The sequence below is a fragment of the Salvia hispanica genome, chromosome 2 (genome assembly GCF_029641045.1).
Source record: "Salvia hispanica isolate PSC_SH4W2 chromosome 2, Shi_PSC_v1, whole genome shotgun sequence".
NCBI lineage: Eukaryota > Viridiplantae > Streptophyta > Magnoliopsida > Lamiales > Lamiaceae > Salvia > Salvia hispanica.
The window spans coordinates 16,298,028-16,324,272 of NC_142693.1; the positions used below are offsets into that span (position 1 = coordinate 16,298,028).

Here is a 26,245-nt window from a genome sequence, read left to right on the forward strand (position 1 = left end):
ATTTCCTAATAAAGTGATATTCCAATAAAGAAAAAATAATGTTGGTCTTCAACTACTGCACACTTAGTAGAATGAGTTTAAAATACTAACCCAATAAAGAAAATATGGAAGGCCGTGAGAATAGTCATACTTTAAAATAAAAAATTCAAAATTAAGAAACTTATAGTCTCCTTATATAAGCTATATGTTTACAACTATTTTTACCTTATTTACGGTTTACTTATTGAATAAATAACCTTCTCTACGTACGGATATAAGCAGGGGCGGATCTAGCTATATGCTAGAAGGGGCATTTGCCCCCCTCCAATTATCCCACTTTTATATAAAAAATGTATTATAAAATTTATTTGTTCTATTTTTTCATTAAATGCCCCTGCTGGAACTCTTCAATTATTACTCATGTAATATTTTGTTCTCGTCGGTATAAGTTTCTAGCTCCGCCCCTAGATATAAGCAACTAAAATTTCGTATGTACATTCTAATTTTCGAAACTTATGACAGAATTTAATAGATTATACAACAATATAGAGCTTTGCATGCGCCATCAACTCACATCAACAAATCTCAAACTTTCAATGCTCGTGTTATAACTCAGCGAAAACACATAACATAATTCAATTTCATGAAAGGTACAATACATGTCTCACACAACCATACATTATAACATGATTCGATTTCATATGCCCTGATAGTTTCTTGTTCAGATTTGAGTGGTTGGTTTGTGCATGTTCAACAAATAACGAGTAATGACCAACATGATCGTCATACATTACATATTACATCGCACTTGTTGAATAGACTGTCTTTATCATACTAATTTTGAGCAAGATCGTCGTAGTGGCAGAGATTATCCATGCTAAATAGATCCATACTTTGAATATAAACTTATTAAAGTATATAGAAATAAGTCAGAGAAAATTTATTGAACATCGAAATATAAAATGAGATGAAATTAATAATATTTGTAGCTTCGAAATGGATAAAAAAGCATCCGATCCAAAAATAAATAATATTTTATTTTTTCTAGATTTTGAGAAGTTTGTGCAGCTACTGTGCGAATGGCTCGCCCGGAACCACCCGCCCCAGCTAGCCACTTCACCAATACGCGGTCCACTGCAGTCCAATTGCTCACACTCGAGCCGAGCATGTGGGTGGAGGCAGGTGTGGAGCAGCGCCTTGCACATGGATCTTCACGAACTGAATCCTCACCAATAGAGCGCCAAATCACCCTCTACTTTTTTATTCCCTTTTGCCGCTCCCCCAAATTCACCTCACGTCAACCAAACCCTCATTCACATTCACGCACTTTCAATCTTTCAAAATTGAATCCAATTTCCTCCTAATTCTCACCACTCCACTCATCACTCAATCCCTCCACATCGCCACCAATCCCCAATTTCCCCCATGGGGCAGCCCTCGTTGCCGCCTCCGCCAATCGCCCCTCCCCCTCCCCCGCCGCCGGCTCAGCTCGGCTCCGTCCCCGCCGCTGGCTGCCAGGTGCGCTGCGCCGGCTGCAAGATGGTCCTCACCGTCATGCCCGGCCTCACCGAGTTCGTCTGCCCTACGTGCCAGCTGCCGCAGATGCTGCCGCCCGAGCTGATGCGGCCCAACCAGGCCCAGGCCCAGCAGCATCGGACTGCCCCGGCCCACGGCATTGATCCGACTAAGATCCAGCTGCCATGCGCCAACTGCAAGGCCATACTCAATGTGCCGCATGGCTTGTCGCGCTTCAATTGCCCCCAGTGCCAAATTAGTCTCGCTGTCGATCTCTCCAAGATTTCGCAGGCGTTGGCTCCTCCGGTCCGCCAGCATCCGTCTCTCACTCTGCTGCCACCGCTGCCGCTGCCAGAGGAAGTCAATGAGGTTTTTCCTTTTCTCATTTCAATTTGGTTACTGGGATTATCACAATCTGAGTTGTTGTAGGCTGACAAGTGTAATGCTGGTAGTTTGGTGTCAATTTGAGTTAAGATAGTGCAAGGCTAATTACGGTTGCAATTCATCCCTTTAAATGACATGCATAGACGCTTGGGATTTGTTTTTGGGTCCTACTGAATGTAGCATTGGTGGATAAGTTGTTTAAAGGCAAAGACATGAAAAAATAGTAACTTTCATATCGTGCTTCACTATCTGACTTCTGACCAAGGATATTAACGCCATGTTTAGAGCTGTTCAAATTTTTTTTGCATGGAGGGACATAATTCAGTATAGTCTGAGTTGATTCTGAATAATTTTCTGTCATAAGTTCCTATCCTTGCAATGGAGGACTTTGTTTTTAGCTTCAGATAAATGTTCTTGCAGTATGAGTATCCACATTATACTTGACAATCAATATCAGTATTTTTTTTGTTTTTGTGGTTTTTTTTCTCGTTTTCTAAGTTTCACTTGTGAATACATGATATCTAATATTTGATCTTTTTAAAATTGGAAAATCGTATTATTGAGAAAATGGGAGCTTTTCAGTGTGACTACTTTTTAGTTTGAAGTATGGACTTATCTTTGTTCCCGGTATCAAGTATCAACTGGTATATGCAGTTATCAACTTACCATCTAATTTTGCCGTCAGATAGACTATGATGAAACTATGTTACTTTTCAGTGGTGAATTGTCCCTTTGCAGTATCTTCCTTCATTCATTTAAATTGTAGGAACAAACCTCATCCATTTGCTTCAAACATGCAACTTAACAAATAACAAACATTTCATAATAAAAAAACAATTCTTGAAGAATTATTTTCTTCAATATCTGCCAAGAAATGGCTCAAAGGTCCACAAAAGTTGGTAGTTTGTAATTCATGGGCATGCACATGTGTGGGCATTATTTTACTTATAGTATGTTGATAGACAGATTTCCTTTCAAAAATTGTATTTCTGGAAACTCTTAAAAAAATGAGAGACCGGAGCTGTTGGCATCTTGAGGTTCTATTGACAGCTCTATATTTGTACTGTTATCTATAATGATTCTCAATTGAACGGGTATCTAGATTATGTTTTTCAATGTTTTCCACTAAAGTTTGTGGAACTAATATTTTCTCATTTTCAGTCAGCCTGTTCTCGCACATTCTAGATCTGCACATTATTTTATTCTCACGCATACTCAAAGAACACATCAAGTAGATACATTATATTAGACTAATAGTATTAGCTTTCTTATTTTTGCCTCTTAGACTGTTCCCATTGGCGATGGCAAATGTTGCGTTTATGGTAGAGTTTTTGGTCTGATAGTTAGATTACAATGTTTCGTAGAAACTATAATATGTTCCCACATTTTCTTGTCAGAGTGTATTTTTAAGCTATTAATGCTAAAGGTCTAAAATGCCCCGCGTTGCACAGCAAAACCTGGATATTTAATGTTCAGGCTCACTGACTCAATGTCAGGTATGGATACTTTGTCATAGTATCTCATTTTCCCGTATGGACCCTACTTCTTTGAATGCACATTAGCGCTTCTGACTGCCAGCACTGAAGCATAGAGCCAATAATATGAATTAGAGAATGTTAATTTGGATCAGGTAGAAGGAAAAAAATATTTAATCCACCTTGTGGAAGACAGTACGTAAAATTTACCATCTTGCAGTAAATTCATGTAACATGGATGTTCAAATTATTTCAAGTTATACACAAAAAGATATCTTTATCAGAATTAAAAGCAAGGTGCTGGCTGCCTCATCTTAAATGGAGACATGTCTAGCTTCCTGATATATCAGTTGAAACAATGGAGAAATACTGTGAAGCTTAGAATACGTGCTACACCCTGGCATTAATCCTAGCAAAAAACTAAATAAGTAACAAGATCAGTGGTTGAGTATGAAGGGAACTGCTATTTGTTCAATTAGGTGAAGGTAGGTAGCTTTGGATAGAAGTGGCGATCTGGACCTATATATGCTTAAAATTTTAAAATTACAGTTGTTCTAGATCATAGACAAGCAATAAGACACGATTAAAAGTATTGTTAAAGGGTTATCGATCAGTATATATTTCTTGGTTAATTTTCCTGTGAATACACGAACTGTACTAAAATTTTTGTTTTTAACCAATTCTATTATTTTGAAATTTGGCATGAGTCGAAATCTTGTTCGTCAATAACTCGGTTCGCATTTCGCAAAGCCCAATGTGACATCCAAAGGTAGCGTTGAAAAGTTCATTATGGTTTTTTTTTTTGCCTGATTTGGATTCATATACCACATAGCAGAAGAAAGATATCATTGAAAGCTTTTCAGTGGTATATTCGGATTTCACATTGGACACTAGAGAATTGAGTTATAGGCAAACGAAATTTGAACTCATACCAAATTCTATTTTTTTTTAAAATTCATGTGTTTTTTGACAAAATACTAAAATAGTAGAGTTGCTAAAACCAAAACTTGTGTACAGTTTGTGTATTTGCAGTTATGAAACCATATTTCTTGTCTGCTACAATTGTTTAACTTATCCAGGTAATATTATTGGCCTATATTTCTAGACTGGGTTATCCAAGGGGTGGGTTTTTGATTGTTCTTCTACAGTCAAGTTTAGCAAACCATGTCTGACACCGCTATATAGTAAGTTCCAAAAAACCAATTGCTTGACTAGGTTTAGTATTTGTCTATCAAGCAATCCAAATTTGTCCCCAGGTTTATTCTGTATCTGTTTCGGATATGTAATGCACCTGTTGCCCATTTTGCAAGAGGATTGCACCTGTTGCCAATGTAGCAAGAGGAAAATACTCCCTCCGTCCCATTAAATATGCAACATTTGGGAACCGGCACGGGTTTCTATGTAGTGTTGTTTGTGAGTTAATGAAGAGAGAGTAAAGTAAGAGTGATGAAAAAGTAGAGATAGTGATGTTTCCATTTTAGGAAACTTTTCATTTTTAATGGGACAACCCAAAAAGGAAAACGTTTCATTTTTAATGGCACAGAGGGAGTATGAAATATTGCTTTTGCTATAAATGAGTTGGTTAATGCATATGCTGATGTATTGAGTTACATTAAACTGCTTAGATTGAGTTTACTGCTTTGGGTGCATGAATACATTTTGTTCATCATGAAATTTTGTCTTCTTTCCCATCCTTATAACATATACGCTCATTGTTTAGAACCTTGTCAATTATTAATGCTTTTTCCCCTCACTCATGCCAGGTGGCCATCGAAGTGGAAAGGGAAGAAGATGAAGGTGGATTGGCTGGAGAAACATTTACGGATTATGTATTCCATCCCACTGTTCTCTGTCTATGTGATTTTCAGGCTTCCGAAAGATATGGACCAATTCTAATAAAACTTTACCCTGTTTTGTTCAGCGACCACCTAAACTATCTATTGGTCCTCCTCATCCAGATCCTGTCGTGGAGACATCATCTTTATCTGCTGTACAACCTCCTGAACCCACTTATGATCTCAGGATAAAGGATGAGCTAGAACGTTCAAAAGCATTGTCATGCTTACAGATTGAAACACTGGTCTATGCTTGTCAGGTTACTCTAACAAACTTACGTGAAACATCTTCTGTGCATCACCAACATAACTTACCGTAAAACCTTCCGTGTGGCAGAGACATCTCCAGCACCTTCCAGACGGTGAAAGAGCTGGCTTTTTTCTTGGTGATGGTGCTGGTGTGGGTAAAGGAAGGACAATTGCTGGGTTAATATGGGAGAACTGGCACCATGGGAGAAGAAAAGCGTTGTAAGTATTCAGCAAGAACCAATGTTCCAGTATTGTGCATTAAAATTGGCTAGAGATCTCTTGTGTTACTAGCCACAGTGTTTTATCAGTAATGAGACATTAATGAGCTGATTGGCTGATTGCTGAGTTCTTAGGATTTTTGGATTATATTTTACTAATGACCCTTGCAGGTGGATATCTGTAGGTTCGGACTTGAAATTTGATGCTAGAAGAGACTTGGACGATGTTGGTGCGACATGTATAGAAGGTTGGTCTGGACTATATCATAAGTTTATCCATATTCTGATGGGAAGTGGATTTTCTTAGTAATTTTTGTTTTTGTGATTTTTACTAGTTTTATGTTGAAGTAAATAAGAGAACATTAAGACGTTGCCTTGCTCATTGATTTTATTACTGAATAGGTTTAGATATCAACTTTTGGTTCCTTTCGTGATATATTAACATGTTAGGATTAATTCTGCTGCATCGACAAGAACCATAATGTTTAGATTAGACCTTTCATCGTGATGCTAGTTAACATTTGGGGGTGGCATACAGTGTGCACATGTCAGCAATTTAAATGGGGAAAAGACACTCTTCATTATATTTATTGTTCTGTCTTTGTTTTTTTTTTCTTATTGGCTTGTGCTATGCTGTTCCATACTTTGTTTGGCTAGCCTAGCAATCAATATACAATCATATTTTTTATTTCATTGATATACTTTTCTAACATTTCATATTTCATTTGTCATAATTTTCCTTTGTAGTTCATGCTCTGAACAAGCTTCCTTACTCTAAGCTCGAATCCAAGGCTGTTGGCATTAAGGAGGGAGTTGTTTTCTTGACCTATAGCAGCCTCATTGCATCCTCTGAGAGAGGACGTTCGCGTTTGCATCAGCTTGTGCAATGGTTTGGTGACACGGATGGACTCATTGTATTTGACGAGGTAGGCTGTTTATCTTATGACTCTATTGAGTATTGACTAGTTAATATGACCGATGATGTGATGAACTTTTCTGTTACTTGTAAATGCATTCTTGTAGTGTCATAAAGCTAAAAATCTGGTTCCTGAAGCTGGGGGGCAGCCAACAAAGACGGGCGAAGCCGTTCTTGATATCCAGGTGGAACTCCTCAAATTTTGTTCTATAATGTTACTCCCTTTGTCCCCTCTAAGTGGAGCATTTCTATTTCGGCACGGGACTTTATGTAGTGTTGTTTTGTGAGTTAAGTGGAGAGAATGAAGTAAGTGAGACGGAAAAAGTAGAGAAAGTGATGTTTCTATTTTTTAGAAATGTGTCATTTTGAGTGGGACATTCCAAAAAGGAAAATGGTTCACTTAGAGTGGGACGGAGGGAGTATTAATGTTGTTCCTAAGCTATTCCTGTGAGTTGACATTTTTTTGTTTTGTTTTGTAAAGTTGAGCACTTGGTAATATCGTTTTCCATCTGTATTTTCTTCCTTTGCTTCCACTGATTCATGTACTAAGGGTTAGAAGACGTATATAGATTAATTAACCCATGACAAGATTCAGTTTTAGCATTTAGAACATTTTTGGAAATTTAGGATCAAATGTATCCACTAACATAATACATCACTGCCTGAAGAAAGCAACCAGATAATGTGCTAACAAGGAAGTCATCAATGCATTTATGCACTTAATGGGCACCAAGATGCTTATGCTGGAATATCTGTCCCATACAGCATCCTGAATTTTATTTATAGCTCTTGTCCTCTAAATTATTATTTTGACCTTATATGGTTCTCCCAATGCTGGTTGTTTGCCAGCATGTGTGCAGTGTGTTGCTGCAGTCTTTAGTGCTATATGAATCTGTGTGCTTCAAGACCCTCATTTTCTGCACTTCCTTCCATCTCAACATTTGTACTTTATATATGCATCGCATAATTTAAGGATATTTTCTCTTTGCTTATGAATTTCTCTTATGCAGGCCAAACTTCCTGAAGCTCGTGTCATCTATTGCTCAGCAACTGGTGCTTCTGAACCACGCAATTTAGGCTATATGGTCCGCCTCGGTCTTTGGGGATCTGGAACATCATTTCTCAACTTTCGTGAATTTTTAGGTGCAATGTTCATTCAACATGTGCTTACCTGCTTGCTCTCAATACCAGGCGGAATTTAATTCACACTCTGAGAACATATTCATGTAGTTTGAACTTTGGAATTGCTTGTGTAGCAATTTACTCTAGGATCTATCTTTTTATGTCGTCATTGCCCCAATATGTTACAAACTCTTTTTCCCAATCCAAGGGCAAAATCTGGTTCTGGATATTCCACTTTCTATCTTTGAGGTTTTGGTCATATTTGTAACATGCTCTGTTCATCCAGAATGTTCTTGATGGATTTTGAATTTTGGTATATCGTTCCAGTTGAGCTCTACTTGTGCTACTTTTCTTTCTCCACTTGCATACATGTTGGCCCCACAAAATAAGATGTGGCATAGCATGGGTGGTTAGAAATGTTTCAAGCGTGCACATACTTTTGAGATTAATGATATTTTCTTGAGCGTATTTTTTTTATTCTCTGTCATCCACTTCTCTTCATATGAAGTAATTCGTTAAATGAGCATTAACAATAAATGTTAATTGTTTCAGGTGCAATGGATAAAGGGGGTGTTGGAGCTCTGGAACTTGTTGCTATGGATATGAAAGCAAGGTTAGAACATTTTTTTTGGAATATCTTGTAAACTCCTAGGTTTTAAATTGAATCTGGCTTCGATTTAGGGGGATGTATGTTTGTCGCACGCTGAGCTACAAAGGTGCGGAATTTGAAGTGGTTGAAGTTCCATTGGAGGCCAAAATGACGGTATGTTCAACATCACTTTGTTTTGTAGACATGAAATGAGGGTCTTATTACTTACTAGTAGTAAATAATCTTCAATGCTTTATGATTACCTTTTGTAAGATCTTATTGTTTCCTATTCAATATTGGCATTTTTGATATACATATATATATGTATGTATACATGGGCCGAGATTGGTCTTATTTATGATATAGGGTATTGTCTCACCCTAATGCAACCCTATATATATTGAGAGTGATTCAAATTGGTTCAGGTATGATACATACATGCATTTTTTCTCCTGTCTGTTATTATATCTGTACAAGTTCACTGAGGAAACCTATCCATCAACCAAGTAACTCACGTATTACTTGTATTTTATTAGTTTCTTGTTCTAATTTAATGAATTCGTTAGTATTTTACTTCGATTTCATTCCTTTTGTAGTTTGATATGTATTTCTTATGTGGCTATCTTGTGCTTACTAGTTGTTTTTGCTGGTTTCAGGAAATGTATGAAAAAGCGGCAGAGTTCTGGGCTCGTTTGAGAATGGAGTTGCTAGCAGCCAGCACCTTTCTCACCAATGAGAAGCCTAATTCAAGTCAAGTGTGGAGATTGTACTGGGCAAGTCATCAGGTACTGTAGTAAATCTTTTTAGCTTCATAGATCTGACCCTTTTCCCATAGGTCACTTCTCATTATGATAATGCATGTGTGTTTTTTTTGTTGTTGTTTTGTTCTTTTTGGTATACAGCGGTTCTTCAGGCATGTTTGTATGTCAGCTAAAGTGCCTGCAGTGGTTAGACTTTCTCAACAAGCATTGCTGGAAAATAAGTGCGTGGTTATAGGCCTACAGAGTACTGGGGAAGCAAGGACTGAGGAAGTCATTACTAAACATGTAAGATTGTTCTCCACTGTATGTTTATGTGCAATTCAAAGTATGGCTTAAACTTCCATATGTCCTTGTGGCATGGTTCTGTATGAAGAGCAAAAGAAAATTTCATGTTTAGTACTATGTGATTACAAAGTTAATTTTCATCTTTATCAGTGATATTTCTGATGGATTTTATTGAGATAACTTTCTCTGATTAACTTCTTGAAACTTTTCATTGTATTTGATAGGGTTTGGAGCTTGATGATTTTATATCTGGGCCTCGTGAGTTATTATTGAAATTTGTTGAGGAAAATTATCCCCTCCCAGATAAGCCTGAACCACTTGCTGGTATCTGTTTGTTATATGTTTTTTCAATAACTTCTCCTTATTTGGCATGTAGTAGTTAGTGACTTCATTTTGCGATTTGTGCAGAGGAAAGTGTAAAAGAGCTTCAAAGAAAGAGGCATTCAGCTACACCTGGTGTGTCATTTGCAGGGAGGGTAAGGAAAGTTGCCAAACGGGAAGTTGAAAGCGAAGAAGAAAGCGAGTGGCAGTCTGAAAGTAATTACAGTATCTTATGTGAAAATATATTTCTGCAAAATCAACAATCAATTATGACACCCTGAATCCAGCTTTATACGATTTTTGACATGTTGTAATTGCAGAAAACAATCGCTGTAGACGCACATTGCCATCCACTTAATATCTTCCATAACCATTTCTTAGATCTTCCTGTTCGAGTAGTTAGAGTTTTAATTGTTTCTCTAGAAATCTTATTGAGAGTTGAGACTGTAAGTCCTTGTGCTTAAATAGTCTTCAGTTTCATCATTTATTTCATGCGTTGATGCTAAAGTATGAGTTTTTAATACGAGTAGAAGACAAAAAAGATTTTAGGTTGTCCCATAATCCCTGCCCTGTATCTGAGATATGAAGCTTGGACATATGAGACATTGAGACCTCTACTTACTACAAAAGCTGATATTTTAATTACAATAAGTAGAGCTGTAAATACGAACCATATAATCTTTATTTTGCTACTTGCTTTTGAATTATTATGATTTTCTTTAATTACATAATGGTCTTTGTATAAAATGCAGGCGACACTGACCCTGAAGCTGAATCTGATGATGAGTTTGAGATCTGCAACATTTGTAGTTTGGAAGGGGTATATATCATGTCCTTTGTCCCTTTTCTAATATGACAAGGATGATTTGGATAGCTGTTTCATCATTATTTTTTCGTCCCTCATTGTCTACTTATTCATGAGTTTAGGAAAGGAAGAAATTGCTTCAATGTTCATGTTGCAGCCAGCTTGTTCACCCTGCTTGTCTGGTTCCACCTGTTGTTGAAGTAATATCTGAGGATTGGTCTTGTTATTCATGCAAGGAGAAAACAGAAGAGTTTCTCCGAGCTAGACAAGTCTACTATGAAGAACTGCTGAAAAGGTACCAACCCTTATTGAAATCAGTTTATGCTTTCTCTTAAAAGTATTTCGAATCTCTTATTTGTCTCTATGCATTTTTTTTCACCAAATTAGATATGAAGGAGCCCTTGAACGAAAATTGAAATTTCTAGAAATAATACGATCGTTGGATCTCCCTAACAATCCGCTAGATGATATTGTTGATCAGGTAATTTCAGTTTTCATAAAGTACAAACAGAATTTCTTATCCATACACCTTATTTTATTGGCTGTGATACTGGAGCAGCTTGGAGGCCCTGATAAAGTAGCAGAAATCACAGGGCGACGAGGCATGTTAGTCAGGGCTTCTGACGGAAAAGGTGTTACTTATCAGGCACGGAACACGTGAGTTGTGACATGCCCCTATATCACCATTTTGAGTTGTGTTTGTAGTTGCTAAAACTCATACACTGTGTGCTTTAGGAAAGATGTAACCATGGAAATGGTCAATATGCATGAAAAACAGCTCTTCATGAGTGGTAAAAAACTAGTAGCTATTATATCTGAGGCTGGATCTGCTGGTGTTTCTTTGCAAGCAGATAGAAGAGCAGTCAATCAGGTATCGTGATTGGAATGTTTTTTCTAGTGGTTTTTGTGGTTCTGCCTTAGGATCATGCTTTATTGCTTTAATGTCATTTTCTTGTTCATTCATGTTGAATAATTTTTTTCTTGGAACAGAGAAGAAGAGTTCATCTAACTCTTGAACTACCTTGGAGTGCTGATAGAGCCATTCAACAATTTGGAAGAACTCACAGATCAAATCAAGCTTCTGCACCGGAATATAGGTGGTTATGAATTCTGATTTAATAAAAGACCTTATGACAGTTGTTGCATCAATATGTGCAAACTGAGTTTCACATTGGCATAAAAAGTGGTGATAATGAATTCTACCCACTTGAAAGTGTGAAAAGAATTCTACTTGTTTGAAAATATATAAAATCTACCCACTTTATTGGTGAAGGGTAAATATTCGAATATTCTACAAAAATGTAAAATTATAAATATATATTACTGATATGTGCAAATCTAATTTCTTCACATCTTCAAAACATCATTCTGCTGTAAGATTTTTTCCAACTTTATTTCATGCAAAATTCTGAACTATGTTTTTCATAGATTATTCTTGAAACTTTAAAGCAAATTTAGGACTTTTTTTTTTGCTCGTTTCATGTTTGCTCATCCCAATTTGAATTGCCGGCACAGAGCCATTTCATTGTGCAGTAGAGGACTTTTCTCTACTGCACGATGTCCTCTTAATTTCTTTTGCAAAAAGAAAAATTCATGTACTAGTACTAACATGCAGTGATGACTGAAGGTTGAATTAATATATTTTGGTAGATTTTTGTATATTTTCAAGCAAGTGGTTGTCTTTTACTTCAATAAACTGAATGTGGGTATTTCCAAAAAGTCCCTAACCTATTATGAAACCTATGATTCTAGAATCAAAAGTGTACATCACTCATGTCACACATGAGCTTGAAGGTATGCATGGGGCATTGATAATATTATTATGAGTCTGGAGGTAAGCCTGGTGTATTGATAAAATTATTTGGCATACTATAAATTCACAGTTAACAAATTTTTAAAGGGACATTAATCTGAATAAGTGAATATGAAGATGCAAGTATAGTATTAATTTTCTATTCTTATAGGCTGCTTTTCACAAATCTTGGTGGTGAACGACGTTTTGCTTCAATTGTTGCAAAGAGACTTGAATCTCTTGGAGCACTGACACAGGGAGACCGAAGGTAATACCATTGTTGTAGCGGTACATTTCAGTTTCTTATTACCTACCTGCACTCGTTGGCTTACATCATCTTATATTGCAGAGCTGGACCATCTCTCAGTGCTTACAATTATGATAGTGCATTTGGAAAGAAGGCCTTAATCAATTTGTATAAGGGACTCATGGATCTGGTACTAATCTGGGTGATTTTTTTATATTGCAACAAAACTGCCAAAATGGATTTTACTTTTGTGTGAAGTTCTTATTGTTATATTGTTTTGAATCATTAGGAACCTTTGGCCATTGTTCCACCAGGATGTTCATCTGAAAAGCCTGAAACAATAGAAGAATTCATGACAGAGGGAAGAGCTGCTCTTCATTCTGTTGGAATAATTAGAGATCCAGCTACCGGTAATACTAAGCATCTGAATATATGTATTAGCCTTCTCTTGACTATTGTTTCACTTTCCATTTTGTCCCTCTGTGTTTTCATATATGTCGGCTTCTAGAAGGTAGTTTCATAGATTCTAGCTCTCATCTAAAGATTCACCTACATCCTGTGTTTTCATAGCCCAAATTAAAATTATTCACTAATGCTTGTAGGTAATGGGAAGGATGCCGGAAAGCTTTCTGGCCGTATAGTTGATTCAGACATGAATGATGTTGGGCGTTTCCTGAACCGAATTTTAGGACTTTCTCCAGGGATTCAAAATAGGTTTTGTAGTTTGTTTGACCAGTACTATTCTGTGTTTGATGGTCATCATAATAGTCGTACTGATGGTATTGCAGGCTGTTCGAGTTATTTGTTGGAATCTTTGATATTCTTATTCGCAAAGCACGTATTGAAGGGCATCTGGATTCTGGTATTGTTGATGTGAAGGCTAACACAATCGAGTTGCAGGGAGCACCAAAGGTTGCAATACTCAGTGAATTTGTGGTTTAATATTATAACCAGTTCTTAATATACTCATTTTCCAGACTGTGCATATTGACAATATGTCCGGAGCATCCACTGTGTTGTTTACTTTCACCTTGGACCGAGGAATGACATGGGAGGTATTTAATTTATTTTAAAAAATCCAAACAGATAAATTTTATTGGTTTCTAGAAGGTCGGGGATGTTTACTTTTCTTTGTCAGGCTGCTTCCTCATTGCTTGAGGAAAAGCAAAAAGTTGATACTGGATCAAGTAACACTGGATTCTACGAATCAAGGAGAGAATGGATGGGAAAACGACATTACGTTTTAGCAGTTGAAGAGTATGTTTCATTCTTGAGTTACATTTACATTACCATTACGGTTATGCAGTACACGGCTAAAGAATTTATGTGACTAAATGTGCTTGGTTAGAGTGAGGCATACCCCCCCCCCCCCCCACCCCATATATAATGCCTTAAACCTGTCGCCAATGCTTAGCGGTTAATACTGGCCTTCGGCATATGTTCAGGTTGTCTATTCAAGCAAGTAAACTGGAGATTTGTATTGGTCACTGGGATCAGTTTTTAAACCCCAGTTAATGTAGATAATTGTGAATTTAATTACTATTTTAAACTTTAAAATATTTAATGAAACAAATTCAAACTTTCTACAATTCTAAGAGTTTATTAACTATTGATTTAAACTAATGTTCTATATGTCAAAACGTGTTCTATGACACCCTACTTTCTTTGTGATACCCTGTTTACCAACACCAAATTACTTTTCCTCTCTAGTTTTCTGTCTTCATCTCTCTATACTGCCTGTCTCCTCGTCTCCAGTAGGTTATCTCTTTTTCTTAGGGAGGCTCCTAGGCTTTTGACTTTTGAGTGATTCATGGCGGGTCTCTTGCAACACATTTTGAAAGGGTATTGATAATTGGACCAGCGTTGCTCCCAGGCCTAATTGAAACAGTCTGAAGTTCTAAACAGCGCATATTAGTAGTGTTGTCACTGAACTATAGTGGCATGTTAATCATGGTTACTAAGCTAGGTTGCGGAACCATGATTAGCTTTTTCAACATTGTTTGAGTCTTTGAGATATCAGATTATTGTAATTAAGATTAGATGCATCTTCGTAAAGTATAGGATTGTGATAAAAATATAACTAATTTCTGATGCAGAAGAACTGCAGAAGTGTCATTATTAGATAACACTAAAAGTTCATTTTAGAAAATCCAGATTTTAAAAATATGGAGGTCATTTTTAGATTGTTTTAGGTCATCCTTTCTAAATGAACTAAACACTGACTAATAATGACCTCCGAAACGATCTAAAAATGAACTCTGTGTTGTCTAAAAATGACAGTCCTGCATTAGGAATTAGTTGTTCATATATCACAACCCTCTTAAGTATATGCATAACTTGGAGAAAGAATGTGCAAGTAGCAGAAATGTGCTTTATGGAGTATAAAGATGACATTATATTTTGTATTCTTACATTTTTCAGTTGCTGAACTTTGGTCTCATTTTTTGTTTGCCATGCTGATTGCTTTAATTTGCTCTGGTATCGTTTTGCTAATATCTGGAGTAAACATACAAGTATTTACAGATTTACCAGTTTGCAGATGTGGGCTCAGATCCTGCTAATGCTTATGTGTCTAAATCTTGTTATCCTCATTTCAGCTCTGACTCTGGAGAGTACAAAATTTTCCGACCAAACCTTGGGGAGTCTATCAGGTGCATAGACATTCCAACCCCGAATTTCACATGATTTCCTTATCAGTATCTCTGCTAGGCCTCTGAGATCATTTCCAATATCCAGGGAGATGACACTTACAGAACTAAAAGAAAAATATAGAAAACTTTCAGCTCTTGAGAAAGCGCGTACTGGCTGGGAAGGTGAATATGAAGTTTCTTCAAAGCAGGTAACTATCCCATTAACTTTGACTTGAACTTAATAAATTTGATATACTATTTTCTTTTATGGTTGAGGCATGACGACATGGTTATATATAAATATGAAATGGAATTCTTCATTTATAAACATGAGTGCATATACTTACTAGAATGAAACTACATTTGATGCGACGTGAATGAGATCAATTGCTGGGATAAAGTAAGAGTAGCTGAGATATTAGGAAACTTCCAGGGGCACCAAACTGCTGTAATCTTGTATATATAGTACTGCACGCGAATGTCAGGGCACTCAAAACTGTCTAAATCCTTTGTGATTCTCACCTATGGAAACTGTTTTACTTGGCTTTTCACAGTGCCACTCTGAAATTAAAGTAACATATTTGCAAACTAGAAGATATGGTGGCATTGAGTCAAAAGAGTTGTTAGCAAAGAATGAGGGGTTTAGTATGGAGGATGTTCTGGCCTAGGCCCTAGTTATAACATGGATGATTGCTACTGTAACTTCTTGTAGTAAGTTTATCGTTACTGCTAAACCACTCCACATCTCATAGTAGTATTGTACTACAAAACTGTTTAACACCGAAAAGGCTTCATTTGTAAAATTACTTATGACACTACGGTAGCTGTTGTGCCATTGTATTTTGACAATAGAGTTGCAACAGCTTATTGAGTTTTCACATGCAGTGCATGCACGGTCCCAACTGTAAATTGGGCAGCTTCTGCACTACAGGCAGAAGGCTACAGGAAGTGAACGTTTTGGGTGGCCTCATTCTTCCTGTTTGGGGCACTGTTGAGAAGGCACTCTCCAAGCAGGTTACTCCATTGTTTTTTTGCTTTATATAATGCATGATTTCATGGTATATACTATACATGCTTAGGTCAATATTGTAATCCAGCATATGAAATGATTGAAATAATTGTAAGGACATGTTTCCTCGTGGCGATCCAAATTTACATAGGTCCTAGACATCTGTGATGCCTAACAGTCTCATCCATCCCGCTGCTTTGGAAATTGGTTAAATGAGCTATTTATTTAATTGACTTAGTAATTCCTTTTGACAGGCTCGTCAGAGCCATAAAAGAATCCGCGTTGTGCGTATAGAGACCACTTCTGACAATCAACGAATTGTCGGGTTGCTCATCCCAAATGCAGCTGTTCCAACAGTTCTGCAAGGTCTCTCTCTCTCTCTCTCTCTCTGGTTGTGGCCGTCTAGATTTCATCCGTGTCTTGAACTGTTGAGTCATTGAGATTTTATTTTGGTAGATCTGGCTTGGGTTCACGACATTGACGACGACGAGGAGTGAGGATTGGGAGGGCTCGGACTTGTTTTGCCACTTTTTTGGAGGGGCGTTTGCCTAAACCGTTTGCTGCCAAGATCAAGGATTATGACTTGTAACGTGCTTTGGCGAAGCCATCAGACATATGGGATTGGCAGTGAAGGCTAGGCCCACATTTTTGAGCTTTTTGGTGCAATCAACAATCCTCACATTGTTAATATCCCATTTTTAGGCCCCATTGGATATCTGTTTTTTGTATATTATTATCGATAGCATTCATGTAATATAGGTAAAACACAAGAAGATTGTAACTCTCAGAAACTCATCTCAAATACAAATTCATTTTGCTCCATTTATTAAATTATTGATTATTGACTACTAATTGAAAATATCACAATAATGGATTCTTATTCTTGAAACCAGCCACCACCAGTGCAATTGCAATTGGGGTTACAGAAACCTAACAACGATGCTATGAAGAAGCCATCAGCAAACAAAAGGAGCATCGACATGGTGATCGCCGCAGTATAATCCGGGACGTTGAGTGTAGCCCTGTTTCTGCAAAAGATCCCTCGCCTTCGTGACCAACTCCTGGTTACTCACCGTACCATTCGATTCAGCAAGGATTGTCTGAATTGCGTTACTGAGAGCGCCATAAGATTTAGTGGCGTCACCGGAAGGAGTGGCGTCGGCCGATGTCTGATGAGTCTGGCAGCCGCTGATGAGAATGCTGGTATCGGCCAGTCCTTTCTTGCTTGCTCCGGCATAGGCTTCCTGCTTGCTCCCAACAGGGGTCGCCAGCGCAGGTTGCGCGTAGCTCTCGTTGTTCTCAAGCTTCTGCTGCAGAAACTGCTGAGCTAGCCCTCCCACCATTCCAAAAAACCCTCCTCCACCTTCACCTTCACCTCCTTCGCCATTGCCACCTTTGATTTTGCCAAATATGAAATTCATGAACTTCTTCACCTTGGGGCTTGCATCTTCCCCGAACACGTCGAACAGCGTCGGCCGCAGCTTCCCCACGTCGATATCTTCCTTGCCGGTTTTCTGCTTCAGCAACTCGATCAGCGTTGGGAGCGGCAGAGATTTGTTCTTCACACCTTCAACTTCTTCCTCTTCCTCTTCCTCTTCCTCGTTGTCTTTGCTTTCGCCAAGTCCAACTTTCCTGCGCAGGTAGTTTCTGAAACCTCCAGATTCCTTCTCATCTTCATCATCACTCTTCCTATGGCTCTCTCCGATCTGCTCCTTCGATTCATCAATCAGCCCTCCGCTGTGGCACGAATCCGACACGATCGTGATCTGGCAACCGCTCGGCACTTTATCGACCAAATCTCTGAAATCATCATCTGATTATCACAATCAAATCATGAATTGCATCAGATCTCCGAATCAAATCCAGCATGTACACCAACACACCAGATTCATACGCAGCGACAGCCAAAAAACGTTGAAATAAATCGCGGAATTTGCAGAAAATCTACAGCAATCGGATCACAAAATCAAATCCACAATCTACACCAACACATGAACACACCAGATTCATGTGGATCGTCAACCAAAAAATTGAAATCAATCGCGGAATTCACAGAAAATCAAATCGAGAAGTGACCTAACCGGTAATGAGGTTCATGTCGGTGGGGACAATGCACTCGTCGTAGCCGGTGTCGTCCTGCTCGCCGGTCTCGGCGGGGAGGCGGGTGCCGTGGCCGCTGTAGTGCACGAAGAGGAAGTCGCCGGAGCGCGCGGAGCCGACGAGATCGGAGAGGGCGGCGCGGATGTTGTGGCCGGTGGGCTGCTTAGCGGAATCGTCGGTGTCGATGAGGACGGTGATGTCGTCGTCGGAGAAGCCGTAACGGTTGATGAGGCAGGAGTGCATCCGCCGCACATCGTTGATGCATCCTTTCAGCTCCGCCTTGGTCCCGGGATAGTTGCACCCGATCAAAACAGCCTTCTTCGCCATGGTTAAGATCAAATGAAATGAGATTTGAATTTGCAGCCTGTTTAATGCACTTACTCACTCACATATCTAATTTTATACATATTCACAAACGTACATGCAAATAGTAATAAAATGAGAAGAATAATTATAATGAGCACCATGCATTTTAATTTTTTCAAAAACCACATTGTGTTATGGACATCCAAATTTGGTAATGAAATTTACGTTTTTCAATTTTAATTTTCATTTTGTTTATCTTTCAGTTTAAAATATCGAGATTGATCTTATATACTATGATAAAGACTGAATAGAGTGAGCTACATCCTTAATTCAAAGCTACAATAATAAGAAATTTTACCATAAATAATTAGTAACAGTATATGAGTATAGAATTCAAAGTTCCAGTACATTTTAACAAATATAAACACACTTATTTTACTATCATGAATCCTCCTCACATTGTAGTCGATATACAAATAAGCATATGTAGTCGATTGTTTTATTTTGCATCTTATAATAACCGAATTCAACATCGACTCAAACAAAATAACTGAAATAAATCCAAAATATTAGAGACAATCAAAAGACACTGTCATATTCATCTGCGTGCTTCCCAAGCATAGAGAAACCCGCATGAGTGATGTTGTCATTCTCTTACAAAAAGATTGAACAAATGGCTGCTCCTTCACAACAATATTTCTCCAACATTTCCTGATTGAGATTTTCTCTGATATGATAATTTTTAGTTATGCATTAGGATTTACTTATTTACTAATCACTACCCTTTATATGAGATGTCGTTTCATAGGTCTTGACACGCAAGCTGCACGGACGTACACGTGTACATATAGTATATAGTACTAATATAGTGCAGAAAGTGTTAACAAATAGAGTTAGTTAGAAAGCATAATACCCCAAACTTAGCTTCCTCCAATAGTCAGCACTCCATTTAATATTATATACCAATGATGTTTGTTGATAGGGAAAGGTGTAGGATAAGGTGGAGCTTGATAAGACACCATTCAGTGTAGAAGAAAAGCCAAGGCTCCTTACTTCTCTTTCTTCTTCCAGGTGAAGAACCACTACCATATATAATATATACTGGCAGGGACTAGGAAATCCACACCCTCATCTTCCAGCAATGGTTCACAGTATTCTGATGTTACATATCAATGGCAGGAACGAGTCCTTCATTCAACATATATAACTCTCCCATTAGCTTCACATATCCCACAATTAATGCAATTTTCATTTATATTTCCTTTGGTTTCTTTGAGTTAATGCTTTTAGGGAGTCTTAATTTGGGGTATAATGTACATTATTATATATGTACACGTGTAGCCTTCGTGCGACGTGCGTGCCCTGCCCAGACCAATAAATTGATATTATATATGTGGTTTCTCCACTGTACCAACATAACTCTAAGTATAACTTTTTATCGATTAAAAAAATAAAGATGAGAAATATATCTCTCCCATATGCCTAGTTGGTGAGTTGTGGCAGCACGACATTTTAGCTGTCAAGCACAAACTCCTCCATCGTGTTAACTGACAATGAGACCACTAACAATGTCCTTATTGCTTTGTCATACGTACATTTCAAGTGTCAAAATCTTACTTCAGGTGAGGGATCAGTTAGTGTGTGCTTGGAGCCAGAAGAGCTTCGCCGTGTCTCCACCATAGCTTTTGATCTAACAATTGAATGAATACAAACCTTAAAAATGAAGAATTTCAATCGAGAATTTAAAGAAAATCATCCCTCTATACATAGACAAAAAATACTACTCCTAGTATATTAGGTGCAAGCTAGAGAGAGAAATAGGAAAGAAATGAGAGAGTGAGAGCATATGAAAAAGTGAATATAATGATTGCGGGAATGGATTATATATTTATAGGCAATCTACTTTTGCAAGTTATAACTGAAAAAGCAATAAATCGATTATTTTTAGTATGACAGAAAGAGCAAGAAATCTCCTTAACAAATATATGTATGCGTGAAGTGTAGAAATGATGCATACAATTGTAAGTGTTAAGTGATGAAATAAAAAATTATGTGTGAAGCACATAATCGTGCAAGTGAAATGCGAAGATAGTGCTAACGTAGGAGGGCAAGCCCTCTCCTATAACAACATAACTCCAAGTATAATTTTTTCTCAATTAAAAAAAATAAAGATGAGAAATATATATTCCACAATACATGTGCCTAGTTGGTGAGTTGCAGCTGCACGACTTTTTCTTCACTGTAAAAGTAACATAAGGCGTGAATCTCGAGAGTAATTGGATTAATTAATAAATTGATTCTGCGTATTTTCTAGGTGCGGCGCTGTTTGACAATGAATGCTCAAACAGCACCGCTGCCCGAGTTCATCCATCATTTTCTTTGTTTCTTAGGTTTATACTATTGAAGACAAGGATGAACTGAAAAATTTGTCAAATCCCCCAAAATGAATGTGTATTACTATTACAGTTGGGAGGATGGCTAGTCTTTGCCTCACATTATTTACACTAGAAAACTTGAGGAGATAAAGAATTAGGCGTTGCAATGTCACGATTTAATTTGTAAATATTTATTTCATAAAGACTACTTATTAGGTTTTGGTACGCAAGTCCCGCGGACGTGTTTAAGTATGTATTTCCTACTTTATGGGCTGATCTTGACTAACAATATGTAGTAATGATTTCAATACTTCTATATATATATGTACACGTGTAGCATCCGTGCGATGTGCGTGCCACGTGTAATTGATTATTTTAATTTTAAACTTATTTCAAAATTTTTTTTTGAGTTAATGTTCGATTCAGTCACAATAAGTATAAAATTAAGTAAAATATTTGATAGCATATGCTTATTACTAAATGAGCATATGAAACCACATTCTATCAAGACTTGCATCTGTTAATCCCCTCATCAAGGTTCAGTGAAATAAGATTGGGTCTGTGAAGGTAAAATGTGTTTATGTTCATTGACAAACATTCCACCATTCAGCAATAACCCTCTCAAGAGAACCCAAAAGCCAGATGGGATTGTCGATGGGGGGACGTTTTAATCCTTTTTTAGTATGTCTTGAATATTCTTTTCTATTGACATGGTGTATAACAGTGTATGTCATTTAAAAAAAAATGTCTTTAATTATGTAGTCGATTACGTTATTTCATGCTACTAATTTTTAATTAAAAATAATCAGTTATTCAGAGTTTAACTAGAAGAATAGTACTATATAATATTCACAATTACAAAATATATAAAATAAAAGTATTTTTAAAAAATTATACAATAGTTTTAAGTGTTTAGAAAAGAGACTGTTTTTTTGTGAACATCTCAAAATGACAAAATATGTTTGTTAATAGGGAAGAGGCGTAGGATAAGGTGGAGCAGGCGGGACTTGATAAGACACCATCTAGTGTAGAAGAAAAGCGAAGGCTCCTTCTCCTTCTTCTTCCAAGGAAATCCACACCCTCATCTTCCAGCAATGGATCTAGAAGTTTGTCTCAACATAATAAGCTTCACATATCCCAGTATTTAATACATTTGGTTTCTAATTCTTTGAGTTAATGCCTTTTGGGAGTCTTAGTTGAGGATATAATGCTATCTTATAAACTAACTACATTATTATATAAATGTACACGTGTCGCGTCCGTACAATGTCCGTGCCCAGACCAAGCATTAACTTTGGGGCTGCATGCCTCGGGCACCGGTTTGATCGTTCACTTTCGAGCTCCTCTATCGCGTTAAATGACAGTTAGACCAACAAAAATTAATGTCCTTATTGCTTCTTCATACAACATTCACTTCAGGTGTGGGAGCAGTCAGCGTATGCTTGGAGCCAAAAGAGCTTCGTCGTGTCCACCATGGCTTCTGATCTAACAATTGAACGACTACAAACCTTAAAAATCAAGAATTTCAATCGAGAATTTAAAGAAAATTCTCCTTCCACCAAGAAAAAAAATACTACTACTAGTATATTATGTGCAAGCTAGACAAAAAAATAGGAAGGAAATGAGATGGTGATAGGAGATGAAAAAGTGAATGATTACGGAAAAGGATTATATATTTATAGGCAATCTCCTTTTGCAAATTATGACTGAAAGAGCAAGATATCGATTATTTTTAGTATCTGTATGACAGATAGAGCAAGAAATCTAGCTCCTTAACAAATCTATGTATGCGTGCTCGTCCGTGTGAATTACGTGTGAAGACCTATAAAATTGAACTGAAATAATTTTTTCAAGACACAAATTGAATCTCTCTCTCTCTATCAACAATTGTTTAGTTTCATTTGGTTAGTTTCATTATCAACAAGTAGGTTTGTATCGCACTTGTGTCATTCAAGAATGTAGTTTCTTTAATGAAACTTACTAAAAGAGATTTGTGAATTACTAGACAAATTAATGCATGAATGATATCTTAACTATATATATAATGAGAGAAAATTTCAAAATAACAATAATGAGACTATTCTTAGATGGTATCAAGGCATGTCGATATACTAATTATTGTCTCGTAAAAAAAGACACCAAATGATTTATTATATTTTTCAATTGCCTGTGGTGATATTCTTTCAATAAAATAAGTGTGAAGCGTATTTCTCAAAATCATATTTGAAGTTCACACTATACAAAATAGAGATTCTAAATAAGAAAAAAAAGGAACATATACCTAAAAAAATGGATAAAACCCACCCGCCATTCTTTTCTATGATAATAAAAATAAAATTAAGAAAACCAAGTCTATAAATGTATTTGCTATAAAAAAAATTGAACAAGAAGCAATTAAAAATTCATAATTGGATTGCATTGAGCAACAAAAATGAAATGCAAAGACAGACCAACCTTGTTTGAATTTAGACAAGTATAATTCCTAATTAGTTTTTGCCAAAGCCAACAACTTGAGAATTAAGTGAAAAGGAAATCTTGTTTATGTCGAAGGGATTATTAACCTAAACAATTAATTAAAGTCTAAAGACCCTGTTGAATAAGATAATCACCCATCTCCTCCACAACCATGTTGCCCGGTCTATTCCCGTCACACATTCCAATGATCAATCTTTTTGATGGTGACATGCCCGTATACCTAATAAGCCAACAAAAAAAAACATAATCAATTCATTATACTTTCCAAATGGGATATGCTAGACTCTTGATATGTATGACTAAATTGTTGATGACAATACTTTTTTTCCTTTCCCTCGGATGACGGCATCAGGCTCGCCTCGAAGCACATTGTAACCACTTCCCCCGATGTGAAATCCGGTCGGATCCAACGAACCAGGATTATCAAATTCGTTCATCATAGATGTTACCTCATTAGGCTTCATCTGCATCACCATTCAATTGTTTATACATAGCTAATCAATACAAAGTAGGATATTAAATAGTTAGCATGAGCAATAGGATGCCTTTGGGAAGTTAAAGGTTTGGGCCAAAATGTTGCCGTCATGGCCGATGATGGCGATGGAAGTCAGGAAATAGCCGCCACCAATATCGGACCTCAACTGGTCCTCTATGAATGATTGCAACCACATGCTAGAATTTGTCACGATCCTACTTTCTAAGGACAGATAGCTTGGTTGAGATTAAAAAAGCGGGAAAGAAATGAGAAATACAATAGAAAGACAATAAATCTTGACCGTAAGTCCATAACTCAAAAAAGTTTGAATAACACGGAAGAAAACTGAGCATCATCTCAACAAAACATAACTTGAAAGAAGTAACAATTCAACAGTAAACAAACAAATCAGAAGAGCTAGACTTTCAGCGGAATTGTATAAAACAAGGAATGATGTCATGTATGAAGACATGACAATATTATAAATATCAAAACCAAACGAAAACCCTTTATCTGCTCAGCTCAACACCACCGTGTCCGTCACTCCTCAACTTGCACATTTTTATTTTTAAAACACATACAGGATTAACTCCTTAGTATACTCATTAACTCCTTAGTATACTCAGTGGACTCATGTCAAAAATACATTTCATAAAAATATTTATCATGCTATTTGTTGGCAATTGAAACTAAAAAATAACATATAACTGTCCCACATCGGTGCCGAGATAATACTGAAACTAGTATGTAAATCCTATGGACCACTCCTCCTATCACCAATTGGTTTTAGGATGGAACCCATGGATTTCTATCACTATTATTGAGTGACATCGGAGTTTTACCTTTAAAAAGAGCGCAAAGGCATTAAAACATTTCATCAGTAAAAGTATGTCTGGCCAGTCAAAGTTCTCATTGAGATCAACCACATTAACATACTCCCTCCGTCCCATTGAAGATGACCCACTTTCCTTTTTGGTTTGTCCCAATCAAGATGACGCATTACTTATAATGGAAACACCTTTTATCTCTACTTTATTCCCTCTCTCTTACTTTACTCTCTCCTCTTAACACACAAAAATTAACTGCATAAAATCCCGTGCCGCCCAAGGAAGGGGTCATCTTCCTTGGGACGGAGGGAGTACATGACATGGAATGTGGCCACTCTCCATGTCACTAGACCGGCTAGCTCGAAAGATGACCCGATCTACCATAGGTGTATAAAGTTCTCATTGAGATCAACAATATTAACATACATGACATGGAATGTGGCCACTCTCCATGTCACTAGACCGGCTAGCTTGAAAGATGACCCGATCTACCATAGGTGTATACAAGTTGAGTGGGATTTGCGGCTCTACTAGGATCCGAATTCGATTAAACATAAATGACAAAATTGCTTCGCATCGGTTCAATAAAACAAAACATGGTATGATAAACACAATCACCTGTCACATCATAATATAATTAGGATAGCGGAGAAGGCAAAGGAGGAACCGGTTTGATAATCCTTATTTAAAAGGAAAACCCACCTCAGGCACCTCTCTCCTTAGGCCTTACTCTTTGGTTTATTTATTTGCGTTTGGTTATGGATTTGGGGAGTTGAAAGTATGCGTTGAATTATTGATTGATAAATCATGATTCCTATGTTCTATTACTCGCAAAAAAAAAAAAAAAAAAATGAAAATGCTATGGTGATTGATGCGTGAACGAAAAATGTGATTGTGAATTACCTTGGAATTGAAAGAAATTTTATTGATTGTGTGTCGCGAAATAAAACTGCTCCTTCTATTCTCTTCTCCGCACAGATTAGGGTAGAGAAATTAATTGCTGATTAGCTTAATTGATTGCGGAACTGAGATTAATTAATAACTGTTTCGTCAAAATCGATAATGTAAATAAGTGACTAGGGATGAGTAATACTGTCATAGTTATTTTTACAAATGTCATAAATTCTGTAGAAGTTAAATGTTAAGATTATGAATTAAATTAAATTTTATTGGAGATTCCTTCAATAATAAAATATGTGTACAAATTGTTTTCGGAAAATTCTAATTTTAAATAGTGTATAATAGATAATAGTTAATGTGATTGAATACTATAGTTATATATTTAAGTCTTTATAAGAATTAAGTGTCAGAGAATTCTAGACATGGTGTGTACGTCGATTATTTGAGGTAACTTTTTGATCCTACGACACTGAACAGTGCTTTTATGACTTATAGATTAAGGAAATAATGAGTTAATTATGTGATAGATTTCGAAACTATTGCGAATAAATTATACTCTTTTCGTCCAATAAAAGATGTTACATTTTTTTTTTTGCATTCATTTTAAAAAATAATAGTAATAAATAATTAAAATGAAGAAAGAATAAAATAAGAG

General features: G+C 36.9%; 2 protein-coding genes and 1 long non-coding RNA gene across 3 annotated transcripts; 1 reads left to right on the forward strand and 2 right to left on the reverse strand.

Annotated features, from left to right (window-relative positions):
- The first annotated feature begins 1,061 nt into the window (after positions 1-1,061).
- LOC125222719 (protein FORGETTER 1-like) lies at positions 1,062-16,980 on the forward strand. The gene is made up of 32 exons (XM_048125487.2): positions 1,062-1,863; positions 5,117-5,182; positions 5,275-5,448; positions 5,526-5,656; positions 5,827-5,903; positions 6,403-6,581; positions 6,679-6,756; positions 7,582-7,714; positions 8,246-8,306; positions 8,375-8,456; positions 8,939-9,067; positions 9,185-9,328; positions 9,553-9,652; positions 9,737-9,865; positions 10,402-10,469; positions 10,577-10,749; positions 10,842-10,935; positions 11,014-11,111; positions 11,190-11,325; positions 11,445-11,551; positions 12,419-12,514; positions 12,596-12,683; positions 12,783-12,903; positions 13,096-13,207; positions 13,282-13,405; positions 13,471-13,548; positions 13,632-13,750; positions 15,091-15,144; positions 15,230-15,332; positions 16,009-16,137; positions 16,387-16,498; positions 16,589-16,980. Exons 1-32 carry the CDS (start codon positions 1,405-1,407, stop codon positions 16,627-16,629), a joined length of 3,795 nt encoding a protein of 1,264 aa, XP_047981444.1. The 5' UTR covers positions 1,062-1,404; the 3' UTR covers positions 16,630-16,980.
- LOC125222728 (metacaspase-4-like) lies at positions 16,930-18,599 on the reverse strand. Its single transcript, XM_048125499.2, has 2 exons — positions 18,214-18,599; positions 16,930-17,945 (listed from the first exon to the last, which is right to left on the reverse strand). The coding sequence occupies exons 1-2, from the start codon at positions 18,557-18,559 to the stop codon at positions 17,089-17,091; spliced, it is 1,203 nt and encodes a 400-aa protein (XP_047981456.1). The 5' UTR covers positions 18,560-18,599; the 3' UTR covers positions 16,930-17,088.
- A 4,730-nt stretch (positions 18,600-23,329) lies between these two features.
- On the reverse strand, positions 23,330-25,675 carry LOC148931649 (uncharacterized). The gene is made up of 3 exons (XR_016135039.1): positions 25,594-25,675; positions 23,709-23,852; positions 23,330-23,608 (listed from the first exon to the last, which is right to left on the reverse strand). It is a non-coding gene; the product is annotated as an uncharacterized LOC148931649 (long non-coding RNA).
- Positions 25,676-26,245: the final 570 nt, after the last annotated feature.